The sequence below is a fragment of the Zeugodacus cucurbitae genome, chromosome 6 (genome assembly GCF_028554725.1).
Source record: "Zeugodacus cucurbitae isolate PBARC_wt_2022May chromosome 6, idZeuCucr1.2, whole genome shotgun sequence".
Lineage (NCBI taxonomy): Eukaryota > Metazoa > Arthropoda > Insecta > Diptera > Tephritidae > Zeugodacus > Zeugodacus cucurbitae.
The window spans coordinates 1305472-1319805 of NC_071671.1; the positions used below are offsets into that span (position 1 = coordinate 1305472).

Consider the following 14334-nt stretch of genomic DNA (forward strand, 5'->3'; position numbering starts at 1 on the left):
GTAACGATCGTCACACCGCCAAGCCATGCTATGCTATGTTGTGCCATGCGCGCTAATGATCGTCGAATGTCGAGCGGCGAGCGTGGAGAGTTATTAATAGTGATGATGTTGATTGTCATCAGCGTTAATAATTGAAGGAAATTATACAAATTTATTGTGCGGCTGTCGGCTGTCGACGATCTTGGAAATGTTTGTGACGCGTTTGTAAATCAGGGCTAAATTAATAAGGGGGGTATACCGTTTGCCTGCCCGCCCCTATTGCCTGCATACACATATTATTATTTATAGATGTCGTCGTAAGTGCGCGCTTGCCTCATTTCCACAGCCGTCAAGTTAATATCAATTTATCGATTTCGTGGAATTATTTCAATGAGTTGTATATAGTTGTGTGATTCCTTGCATAAATAAACACAAATTGCGCGCGATTTTAAATTGAGAGACATTTAATTGTACGATATGTTTTTATTATTAAAACAAATTTTGGAAATTTTAAATTAAGATTCATAAAGCATAATACATTTTGAGTCGACGAAAGTAACTTGGAGGCCTTGGGGAAATATTTAAGGTTTGAGATATATGAAATTTTTAGAAAAAATATAATTAAATCAAAGGAGGCTTTAAATTTTGTTGCGAAGTGTTCTCGTTTAATATTTTATTTATTACAAAAATTTATTTTTTATTAAAAAAAAAATATTTTTTATCCACGAATAAAATAATATTATTAAAATTTTAATAATATTTTTTATAAAAAAAAGTTTTATTTTTATTCCAAATATGCTGTTTTTTGTTAAAAAATAAATTTTGGAGAACATAAATTTTTCGAGATTGATTATCATTTACTTCAAAAACGAAACTAGAATTTTTAGAAGACCTTTTATCGATCATTTCGACTAAAAATTATCAGATAAGAAGGTAAATTATCAGTACTTTCTTCTAAATATGATTTTGAAACACTCATATTTCCAAAATTTAGACTAAAGATCCATTTAATTTTTTTTTATTAAAATTTGTTCTTTTTTATTTTTCTCAGTATATATATCTACGCTCAGTTAGGCGCCAATTCTATGCAGACTTCATTAAAAAATCCGCTGTTAATTTGTAGACATATACAATTTTGATTTAACCAATACATGTATACATCCTGACACACATACATACAAACAAACATTTGGCTTCTCAGTGTGTGTGCGTTCAGATTTTTATTGCTTTTATTTGCGCCTCATCAGCATTATAATTTTCTGAGTACAGTTTCTCGAGCTTTCAATTAATGAAACCGCATTAATGTGCGGCCACACACACACACACACACACCCATGCACACTTTAAGTTCTACATTTGTAAATGCTTTGGCAATTATTTTTTTTACTTGACTCTATTTGTGGTTGTTGTTGTTGTTGTTGCAGCTATTTATTTATTTTATTATTAGCTTGCTTGTACATGCATTAAAGTATATTTTTATTATTACCATTATTAGTTGTTGGTGTTGTTGTTGTTTTTGTTGTATGAGTATACATAATAATTGGCAACGGCAATGAGCGCGCATTGACGTCGCCACAACTGGCATTATACAGATGTATATGTATGTATTGCCAGCCAACCAATAATAAACGAGTAAAAAATCAAAATACGAATAAATAAATAAGCAAATTGAGACGAAAAGCACAAGCGCTGCAATAACAACAACAACAACACACACAATCAAATATCAATCAGCATAATTTTTGTTGGCAATGTTGTTATTGTTGCGTTAAAGTGCGTGTGTTTGCGCATGCGCACAAGTAATTTGCTGGCGTTAAACGTATGTGAGATCGGTGGCGTCGCCGAGTGGTGGCGAATGGTGGTGCTTGCGCGGGGCGGAGAGTTGATTAAGTGACGGCGTCGCTGCTTTGTCCGATGTTTATGTTGCTGATGTAATTCAACAAAATTTTGTTTATATTAAATGCATCGGCAGCTGTTTTTCGTTATTGCTCGTGTTGTTGTTGCTGTTGTTGTGTTTCTAGTTTCGTTTCACCTCAATTGACTGTCATTAACGTTTGACAGATTTAATTATTTACAATTAGAATCATAATAATAACGGCAGCGCGTACAGAGTTCGATTGATGCGAGTTGCGAGGGGTACCAGGAGGGAAAATGTAATGCGCACAAATATTGAAAGGCGAAAGAAAAAGAAAAAAAAAAAACAAATAATAATTTGTGCGCATAAAATTTTATTTTAATTGCACGCTGGAAATGCAAAGAGTAACCATTTTAATTTTAATTGCACGAGTGCGGCAATTAAAAATTATTAATGTTAATTAACATGATTTTTTCGATAATTTGCGAGCAAACACACATACATACATACACAATCAATTAGATGAGGCGCTCGTCGGCGCTTTTTCTGATTGGTTGACACAATTTATGAAATTATTGTTTTTTAATGTTTGGGAGTCCCTGGATATTGGTACGAGAGGCCATAAATGTGATATCCTTCATCCTATGGCTACTGAATAAGTTTAACTCCATTACATCGATAAAAGAGAGTAAACACACTAAAAGAGAGCGAATACACTATTTTCTTGACAGTTTTCTTGTTGCAGACACAGCGATCGCCTCATTATTCACCAGTCACTTTAAGATGTAATCCTTGCTTATATACTACTCTAAGCTGAATCAGCTAACAATCTCTTTGGGGTCTGTAAGTGTTCTTCCGTTGAGTTTGGAGTTTTTTTCTCATTTGTTGCAACGATATAGGATTCTCACGCTCCGCTCTTTAATTTAAGTGTTTGAGATCGCATACAGGTCATCTAACCTTGCTGTGTCAAATAAAAATCAGTTTAATTGCCTCTTCAAAGTATTACTCCCAGAGGATGTGGTGCTTCGCAAGTGTTGCAAGTTCCATTAGTTTAGTGCGTGCTGATGAAGCTCATTAAATAATTTATAAAATTCAGCAATCAAAAGGTTGTAAAGTGAAACATACTACCAACAGCCATGCTGAAGACAGTGCTGACTAGCAGTTAGTAAGAGCTTTGAGTCTGCGAGTCATTCCAAACTGCGTCAAATTGCGCGCATGTGTAATCATGATAGATGCTTACAACATGAAAACCGACTAGCGCTCACTTACACTCATTACCCGACGATACTCCCGTTTGGTGGGACACACTATAGCGACAACAACAACAACAACTCATAATTTATGCAATAATGATTATGAGCTCTCTAGAGTGTGCTTGTGCCACATTCCGTAAATGGCAATTATTATTGAAAAGTTGTCCATTGATCGACCAGCTAACGATCGACGACGACGACGATCGCAACGACAATGGACCGACTCAGACTCGCATCTGCTGGCTGCTGGATGTTGCACTTGCCATAATGTGTGACAAATCGTATGCATGCTGCACAGTTGAATTTCACGCCAATTCGTGCGGCACTGGACGCCACTTATTGTCCGAACGCCTGGCCGGCCATTGCGTTTGGACCAACAATAAAGTAGAGGATTTTATTAATTGTGTTGCACGTTTGTGGCATAATAAAAATGAATTAAAAGCGGCGAGTGTCTTCGGTGTGCATGTGAACGGCAATAAAAGCAGTAAATGTGGCAAGCAACAAGAAAACGCAAGAAAAAACCACGCACAACAACAGCAGCAACTGTGAAATGAGCGGGAAAAGCGGGGCGAACAACAGAACAAAACGTACAGGGAATCGCTGCTAAATGAGCAATAAAATGTTGCCACACGGCGCTGCATGCAAGCGACTTGACGCACACTCGCACATCGGCGGCAAGTGTGGAAAGCGCTGCAGCAAAGTAGCAAGCAGAAAATCAGATTTGCAACACGAACGCGAACAGCGAACAACAACGCGAATGACGGCTGCAAGACAATATTGTTTGGTTGGAGTGATGTTTGTGGTGGTAAAATGACTACGCTGCCACTCACCGTCATGTGCTCCACCCCCTTGGCAGGCCAACGGCCACCATGCGACCAGTGACGCATGCGCAGCTGCCGACAACAACACTGTGCGCCTTGCATTGTGTCGCTCGCGTGCAAATTTAATAAATTTAAATTAAAATTGAGACAAAGTAGATTGGTTCTTTTTTCTTCTGCTTCTGCTTCTGTCTCCTTTTTGTTTTGGTTTTCTTGCATTTTTAGTTCTCAATTAAAAGAAATTGATAGCTCTGAATTATGTACGAATGCGAGCTAACGCCATGACTGTCATGCCACATTCGTGCTCATGTTCGTGCGACAGTGAATGTGTGTCGGCGGCGGAAGTGGGGTGTGGGGGATACCCAGCAGGCGGTATGATTTTGTAATGGACAGCCAATTGACATAAATGAATGACTTGAATTTTATGCAAATTTATGTGCAAAGATTTCATTTATATAAATATGTACATATTTTTATGAAAAGCTCGCACATCAGCATGAAAATTGAAAATAAATCAGTTAAATGACAAGTAAGCAGCGGTAACTTATCAACGCTCTAATGAGCAGAATGCCACATATATGCTATGGATATAAATGTTAGTTGCGGCAATCGAAGTGAGAAATCAAAATTTATTTATAACAGTTCCAAATGTAGTGAGCACAGAAGTAACATAAAATAGAGAAAAATAAAGAAAATAGGCAACATAGCATTTGATTGCTGCTGGCTTGCTTTAGCAAAGTCACACACCATTTTGCTAATGCGCGCTGTTGCCAATTTTCTGTTGTTAAGTTGACAGGCATTCAATATTTAAACAAACTACTCGAGGTTAAACTTTTTAAATATTTTATTTTATATATTTAATGTCACTGAGATTAAATTGAATTAATTGAAATTTGTTTGTTTTATTAAATTGTTTGTCATTCTATAATGTCAAAATTTGCATTGAATAGCGACGCGTGTTAAACATTTTTATGCTTTTCAAACGCGATAAATACATAGTTTAATGCAACTTTTTTTTAATTCTTTTTAATTGCTTTACGCATGTCACGATTTAATATAAATTAAATTAAATTTAAGTTTTTTTTTTCTCTCTTTTGATATGCTTACCGTCTTGCTACTTAGTTTTAGGCGTTTTTGGGTGCGGCTGTTGTCGACATTAAAAATCAACATACCATAATTGCGCCGATTTAATTGGCGCTGGTTATAATTTGAATTTATTCAAGGCGTTAGAAATGTATTACAAATATTAGTTCTATAATTTATGTGATTAATTGAGATTTCAGGCCATATTTTTGAATGTGCAACAAGTCAAGCGTGAGTTAACGAAGGTTCCCGACACTCAAGGGGGCAAAAAATTTGTACGAAATTTAAATAAAATTATATTTATTAATAAATTAAAGGCGAAAAATTGTGCTTGACAAAATATCTATGAAAACTAGCATGTCTTCAGTAGTTTCAGTAACCTTGATGTCGAAATTGGCGAATGTGGCAAGTGCGATATGTGAAGTATGTATTTAAAAACCTGTTTGAGTCATATTTAGCGGATTTGTTTTCCGAATTTTTCGTATGTTAAAGGCACCTTCAGTTGTCACAGTTTTAATCAGGACTTGAGAACATATAATAGTTTAAAAATTTTATTTTTATAACATGAAACTTTTTGGAAAGCTTTCAGAAACATTACGTGAGAGAACAGTTAACTTCTTTAACGTACCTGCTACATTATAGCCTCTAATATCGATTATTCGCATTTTTCTAAAATCAAAAGTAAAAATATATGGAAAAAAATATTTCTAAAATTTTACAGCTAAATTCTCAACACAAAACTCATTAAAGCCCCTTCCTCAGCAGCACAGCAAAATCGATTTACCCAAACCGATTTTCGAATTTACCAAAAAAAGTTTGTATAATGAGCTAAATTTCCTGTCTGCATAGAACATAACGGTAAATGCGAGTGCAAAACTCCCTTAGAATACCGCTATTTTCCACTGCACAGCATTTATAATTTGATAACCCCTTTGAACAATCGAAAACGCCGCGCGATGTATGGTACACATCGAACAAGCAAGGGAAGCCTTTGAGGAAATTAATTGCAAAATCATGCAAAAATCCGTCGGTCATAAAGGGTTGCAAAATTTCGTTAATTAGTTCGAATGGCGGAGCCAATAAAAAATACAAAATTATCCACAAAGAGTAGCTGGCAAATAATTAAAAATGAAAATGGAAATAAATGCATGTGTTTGATTTTTTTCGATGCTTCCCCGTACCTCCTGCGCTTTGTCAATATATAATTTTTTTTTATATGTATATGTGCCTTCGACACTGTGCTGCTTAATTACGATTTGTGTGCCACATATTTCCTTTTGTTGCCATTGTTTTTGTAATTATTATTATTACATTTTGTATTAGTTGTTGTTGGACTATGCTTTCAACTTCAGTGCGTGCTCAATTGGGGAGTTTTCGCAAATGTTTGCGCCGGCACTTTTTTCCAGCCATTTCTTTCCATTATTATGATTATTGCGCGATATCCTTTGTTCTTGCAACTGCCATACAAGCTGTGTGTTTTTGTTGTTGTTGTCATTGTTGTGCGCTAATTTAACAAAATTATGCTTGGCGCTCAACGCGCGTCGTCATTATCCTACCGGCTACTGAGCCTTTGCTGTGCTGCGCGCAAGTGGCAACGTCCTGTTGTCTATGTGGCATGCAACAGCAACAGCCTTCTGCGCCGCACCTTAACTGCCGCGGCGGCGTGCATTCGCTTGGCCATGTAATGAATCATAAAATATGAATACGCAAAGTGTACTTATGAACTGCTGAAGTAGACAGCGCTGCACGTCGCCGCCGCTGCCACCGAAAGGGGCCCACTTGTTCACTGTGATTGGGGGGAGGCAGCGTCGCTTATAAGTATTTTGAATTTAGAATTTTAAATTAAAAGCAAATACACGCTTAATGCGTATATGCGAGCTCATTATGAGTGTGCAAAGCCTGCAAACACACACACCTCGAAGAGCTGTCGGTAAGCCAGTCGGTGGTAAGTGACGCTTGGTTGTTTGAGGTGTGGGGATCAAGACCTCAAGTTTTAGCGCAATGCAGCAAGGGTTTCGTGTTTTAGGGGTTGCAGTGCATGCGTGCTTGACATTGTTTTTGTCGTTATTGTTGTTGTTGTTGTTGTTGTATTATTATACTTTAACTGCTTTATCTAATTTATGTTGTTGTTATTGATGTGGCTGGTTTTGTTGTGATCGCTGCGTGCTCATGTGTAACACACGCGAATTTCATTGCAAACGCCCACACTCAAGTCCTTGGCGTTAGCGCGGACCCCACTCCAGAGAAGAACTCTCTGCTTCACTCCCGCGCTCTTAATATGTCTTTTTTCGTTTTGCAGTCGGTAGACTTGTATGCCTGTATTCATATTATTTATATTTTTGTGGGGCTACTCTTGCATATATGTATATTTTATATGGCATTATTGTGGCTACTGGACGCTCTCGCCTTTTCGAAAGGATAGTGAGGACATTTGCTATTTAAATTGTCACTTTCACAGCGAACCAATTCAAGTGTATTGATTTCAGTCGATTACGCTTCGATTATTGTCGCATTTGGAAACACAGACTCTAGAGATGTTGCAAGTATTCCTGAGACCTCATGGAACTTATGATTTTATCTCTATTGTGAAGCTATATTATGGAAGTCGAACTTTTCTATACAGCTTTTTCCTTAAAAATTTTAATTTCTATTATTAAATTATTTTCTTTTAACTTTATCGTTTCTCTGCTTGCATTTCTGCCTTGTCTCCCGATTTTGCACCGCTGCGACCTGATTTTCTTCTGCCAGGCCATTAGTTGGTATTTTGTTGCCTTAACAATCCAATTTCTCATTCATATCTGCCACTAACCGACAATTAATCGGCTATTCATGCATTGTAATTGCCATGCTGCGCCAATATTATTGATGTCAGCACACCCAAACATACCAAACACACACACACAGAAAGACATGAACAACTATGCATATTTGCGCTAATACATTTGCAACAAAAGTGTGCAACAAAAAAGCTTAAGTATATGTCCCAACTACTAAAAAGTTGCTCTACTTCCTGTGCATGGCTAAATTATTGTGTTGCCAGCACAATGCAAACAAACAAACACACACACACTAATACAAAGGCAGGCAGGCAGCTTGGCTATCGATCGTTGACGTCGTTTAATAACGACTTATCATAACACAACAACAACATCATTCAATAATGAACAGAAAAATTAATGCCGATCACCATGATATACATACACATGTATGCAACAATAACAACAACAACATCACTAACAGCCATACGCTAATAATAGCAACTTTGTTTTGCTGTGAATGCTGCTGCAACATGTTGCTGATCAACATTCGTCCGATACACCTCTCGCCTAGCGCACCAACACACACAGTTATACATATGCATATGACTGCGATGGATTCAAATGTTCAGCCGCGTCTACATCCATGTCCACTTAAGAGAACCGGTATAATTATTGTTCGGCTGCTGTATGAGAACATGCGACGGCGATGTTTCGCCACATTTCAGACAACGCTTTGCTTAAAATCGCAGTTAGAATATGAAATCAGCTTCGTTGTTGTTGTTGTTGTGTTCAACTTTGTTGCCGCAACTTTCCACTTGTCGCAAATTACTCATTTTAATTATTGTGCATTATTATTGTAAAAGAAAGCCCGGAGATGCACCGCAATTTTGCCTCTAAAATAAGATTTGTTTAGTATGTGTGTAGAGACTACTCTTCTTTAAGAAGTCGGTGAGAAGTAGTGTATTCCAGTCAAGGAGATGTAATATTGAGCATCAATAATAGAGATATTCGTATAGATAAAGTTGGTCGGGAATCCTCGGAACTTCTTTTGAAGAACTGAATCTTTCGAAGAAAATGTTATGGATGATCTCTTAATATCAAGAGTACTTGGATAAGGCAGGAAAGTAGTTAATCTGCTTGTGGAATCAGAGAGTTCGTTCGACATTTGTACAGAATTACCTCATTCAATATTCTCTCTTCTTCATTTCTTCTGTTCGTCTTCGATGACTCTAAGAATGAGATCGCCTACTCTAAATTACTTAAATAATGTCTAAGCAGCCAGAAGAAAATTGCTTACCGAAGTAACAAGCAATCACATTTACTCAAATACAAATCCACAATGCAACCAAAATGCCGTCATTACAACAACAAACAGTCAAAGTTATGTTCTTGTCAACAGCATGCAACAAAGTGGGTTGAGGCGCACGCTGTTAGGCCGAACTCAAGTAGAAGGGCTGCAGGCCCGAGTTGATACGACAACAACAGGCAATTCGGCAACGACATAAACAATGCAATAAGGCATTGTAAGGGTTCGAGTTGCAGCAACAGAGCATAAGCGTAGGAGCTAACGGCACAGCAAGGATATGCGAACTCGGCTCGGCTTGGCTTGGCTCAGCTCGACCGACCGAATGGCAGCCGTGGCACGTGCTGGTCAGTTATTCAGGGCGAACATATTGAAGTTTTGGAGCCAGTTTGCTGCGACGACGACGGCGACAGCGATGACATATCCACGTTGGAGTCCACAGCGGACTGCAAGGAATGCAACCGACGGGCTGAGCAGACGGACAGATGGACTTGCAGGAAAACGGTTCAACGATTCACTGAAGGCGTGTTTACGGAGTGACTGGCAAGGATAATGTAAAATTATGTGCAGACAAAGCAGCAAACGTGGTGAAGAAGAGGAAGCCCAAGTAGAAAGCCGGCGAAAAGTCAACGATAGCGTAGAAAGAAAGAGCTAAAGGAATTGGGAAAAGCAAACGGCATCGAATTCTTGACTCATCATAGCGCATAGGTTGTATGGACACATTAACTACTCATAGGCGTAGATATAGAACGCACATAAGTAGATTCACATATCATTTGCCTGAATGAGTATCGGCAAGGCATTTTCCTTGCAAATTTAAAGGTGTTTTCATTGGTGAAACATAAGAAAAGTGTTGCCACTTATTATTGTTATTGTTGCATTTCGTTGTCAGCATACATTTAAGCTATACGTTATATTGCCTTATGTTGTTGGTATATGTATTGTTGGTATATGTGTATACATATGCATAATTGTATGATTGCCGAAGGCGTTCGGTGCATTTAACATGCAACGAAGTACGTAGACAGCTAGCTCATGGCTTGGTTAATGTAGTCATGTAGTCTTCTGTTGCAGCTAGCTTGTTGTCGTCAGCTAACTAACACTAGCAAGAAAGTACGACTAATGAACAACAACAACAATATTGAAGAGTAACTGAAAAGTGGGTAATTTAGTGAATTAAGAATTAGGGGCATTGTCAGTGTGTGGGTGTTTAATGAGGGCGGCGAAGTATTACTTTTGTGAGTGTAGCAACTTAATGTTGCCAGAGTTTTGCAGAAATATCGATTTTTAATTAGGAAACTACACATGCACGCAAGTGGGCAATTATAGTAATGCGGGACTTGAATGATTTGATGGATAAAGGAGGTTTTAAAATTACATTTTAGTGATTCATATGATGGCTGCAATCTTATTTATTGCCATCTAGAGAGAGATTGAAATTTAGTTATGTAGTTTTCTTCATAATAATTAAAGTTGTCTCATACAAATCTTCTAAATTTTGTATGCACCCTGAACATGCTCCATATTGAGCCTCAACTCTTCCACTTTATCTACCAGTACTGCCTCAACACACCCGAACAATATGAGTAATGCCATGAGTACGCAGTACAAGCTTACAAATATGCTCATGTGTATTGGTGTTGTTAAGTGCGAAAGCCATTCCCAAAAGCTATTCAACTGACCAGTCTCAATTATGCACCAACAACATTACAAAAATTATGCACCAACAACAAAAATAAGCATTTATGCACAATTTTGTATCCTTTTACGCTCTAATCGCTCTCAAGTAGTGTTGCCAACTTGCACGAATGTAATTAGGAAGATTCGATATAAAATTTAAATAATGAAAATCGAGTTCGGCAGGATATTTGTGATTTAAAAAATGCTGTTTTACAATTTTTACTTTATTTAATGTATATTTGGTATAAAATGGAATTGGTATAAAGACCAGCAGTGAACAAAACTTCTCTTTTGGACTTGATAAGCCTCTCTCAACCTTCCTTATTGCGTTCAGTACTCTGTATGTAGTTTAATATATACGAAATCTATCCACCTCAGTTACCTTCCCTCAACGGCTCTCTATTCTACTTACACACACTGTGTAAGTTCTTTTTCTTTTTCTTCTTCTTCTTCTTCTTTTTCTTCTTCTACTTTACTTTCTCAATTTCATATTGATTTCGAAGTACCACACTTTCCTTCCTCTTAGTTAACATTTGAGACTTTTCCTTATCTTTCAACTTTCCTGCTTCTATATTTGCATATTCCTTGACTGCGTTCACTTTCTTACCGTTAGCGCTTCGGTCAAGCGTTTGTCGTCAGCGCTGCATTTGTCCATGAGCAATTATATACATTCAAAGTATATATGTGAGCACCACTACACTCATTCCTACACACCCACAATGCCATGTGTTTGCATGCACCTCCCCTTGGGCCCTGCGCCGCCTCTTCGTCGCACCAAGTAAGGATAATTAATGAAATTAATGCCTGAGTGTGAGTTTAAGTGCACAAAATATTCGATAATGTTTGCATAAAATGTAAATTCTAAAATATGTGAACATTAAGTAAGGCGGCGGCACTGGTGCTGGCTCTGGCTGGGTTGGTGGCGGCAGGTGGCAAGGGTGAAATGCGCAACATTTTGCAGTGGGCGATGGTACGGTTAAATGCACACACATGCAGTTGTGTGTCTGCAGTTGTTAAATGTACAGTTAGCATTTGAAACTTTTTGTGCGAAGGTGGCAAAGTTTGCAGAATATATTTGCATTCTGCATTTGTCGGGTTAAGCTCACTGTGGAGGCTGAGTGTGGCATGCGGCGGTGGCGGTGGAGGTAACTGAGGCAAGGATATCGTAATGAGACTATGGCATGTTGTTACAACTGAGTATATGAGCGTGTGTGTGACCGCATACATGAGTGTTGGCATGCTTTTAGGGGCAAATAATGTGCAAATCAGGTTCAATTTGGGTGTGTTCACTCGAGCAAGGCGCTCCTTGCGTTGCATGTATTTAGTGTGGACGCAAACACATATTACAGCTGTAAATGCATATATGAACACTAGTTGTAAGGGTAAACATGTAGACATTAATAACGCTGTGGAAAAGTAGTTGCAGGAAATTCTTTATGAAATTCGCAAGATTTGTTGCATGCATTAAGGTGTGGTGCAGAAATTTTGCGAGTAGATACCAAGGGCTGCAAACGAAAGTGGCAGAAACCAAGTCACATTTTGCTTAATTTAGTGAAGGCCTAAGAAGTTTATAGGGACATTCTATAATTTGTATAAATCCAGTCTTTTAATAACATTACTTTTCTCTTCCACAGTCTTTCCAAAATGCCTTACTGACATGGCGGAGGGCTGCGAGGAAACGGAGAACCAGCCAAGCAATCGTAAAGCCGATAACGCGCCGACCATGCTCGGTACTGTCCTGCCATGCGAAGCCGCCATAACAGCCGCCTCACTGGGAACTACCTCGAACGCCGGTGGCGGAATTGTCATTAAACGCGAACCCACAACCAACTCAGCCAGCGCCTTTGTGGACGCCAGCGTACATCATTTGAGCGGCAGCATTTCGGCCACAGTCAGTCTGACCACCACCACCACTGGTGCCGGTACGCCTAGCCCCGGCGGCACACCACCGCCGTCCACAACGCCTGCAGTCACACATTTGTTGGCTATCTCGCCAAACGGTTGCCGACCGTCAACACCAGCGCTACAAAACCAGCAACAACGCACACCCACACCCATTGCGGGCCATCGTGTGACTGGTTCCAGTGCGACAGCAACGGGCGCAGCCTCTTCCTCCTCATCGTCGTCGTCATCGTCCTCATCTTCCAATTCATCGATGACTTCATCCACTTCGTCCTCATCGTCGACGGCTTCGTCTTCAACGACAGCGGCCGTCGCGCCCAATTCGAATGCCAACAAATCGCCTTGCAGCATAGCGGGTTCACCGTATTCTACATCGGCCGTCGCGTCTTCGGTGCGTGGCGGTATTTCGCCGACATCGCCACCGCTTTCTTCGGTGGCACCCGGTACACCCATCGGTTTGGAGGCCAGCAACGGTAGTTGTGGCTCAACAGCTGCTAACGGTATTGTTGTGGCAACTAGTGGGTTGACGGCAGCGTCATCCGCTTCGGCGCCAGTAACGTCCGCAGATACGCTATCGAATGCCATGTCGCCGATCACAACGGCACAACACCAACGTACACCTTCGCCAAGCGCAGAGCCAACGTCGTTGCTGCCACATGTGGCATTAAACATCAAAACTGAATCGGTAAGTGAACAAATTTAATTATTTTGGTTTTTGATATTTTTGGTGGGAACTCGTCTTATGAGGAGTATGGAGCTTCTTTGTCTTGAAAGATACTCGCGAAATAGGGAATTTTTCTTTTGAACTAACGGTATACTGTCATTGGACATAATTAGCAGAAGGTAGCAGTTCGCAGTTGCCAGAATTTGGTTAACATTGCCGGTTTTGGCAGCTCCCAAGCCTTGTTGGAATGTGTCCTTTATGTATTTTTTTTATGGATCCTCTTTGTATTGCATTATTATGGCAGTCGATGGGTTTGTAGTAGAAAATAAATTAATAAAGGGGCAAACTGTCATCTCTTCCATGTGTATGATTCCCTTCCAACCGCCTCGTCGCCCAGACGATCATTTAATTTAACTGGAATTAACTTCTTAAGCATAGCCGCCTACTCAGCTTCGCCTTCGCGCTGCACAAATTTCGCTTGCCACAAACAACGCGATGCAAACTGAAATTCAAGCCACAACTGAGCTACCTTTTTTCGGCTCGTCTCACTACCTGTTTGGCTCCATGATTTTGCGTTCATTCTTCTTAAATCTTGACTTTGACTTTGGCCTGATTTCGAGCTTTGAGTGTCGCGGTGCGCGCATAAAAAATTTAAGCGAATATTTCGAGCAGGAATACCAGCGCGGCTCACCTCATTTGGAATGTAGAATAAACAACAACAAAGCGAAGCAAACTTAAGCTGCAAAGCAGTAGTCAAAAATGAATTCTGCGCAGCGCTGAGCAAACAAATAAAGCAACAAAATGCCGATAATTAGCGAGAAACGAGTTAGAACGGGTTCCATGCCTCAAATTTGTTGATGCGCGCTTTTAAATATTGGACTTGGCACACTTTCCGGTGAAATCTTGTTAATTGCACTGTTAACTTGTTGGAAAAACTAATGTGGCCAACGGCAAAAAGCAAAATGTATGGACAATGAATTAGCTGAAAGATGTGTTGGCATTATTAGAAGAGAATGTTGTTGTTTTTTTTTTTTTGTT

The 14334-nt window shown here is 39.3% G+C and overlaps 1 protein-coding gene across 6 annotated transcripts in view; it reads left to right on the top strand.

Moving 5' to 3' along the window:
* Positions 1–14334, top strand: part of LOC105213350 (pneumococcal serine-rich repeat protein) — a 289615-nt gene that overhangs the window by 193063 nt on the left and 82218 nt on the right. For all 6 annotated transcript variants that reach the window (XM_054233140.1, XM_054233143.1, XM_054233139.1 and 3 more), the window contains one exon: positions 12365–13317. In XM_054233140.1, coding sequence (XP_054089115.1) covers positions 12388–13317 — 930 coding nt within the window. In that variant the 5' untranslated portion in view covers positions 12365–12387. The remainder of the gene's footprint in view (positions 1–12364; positions 13318–14334) is intronic.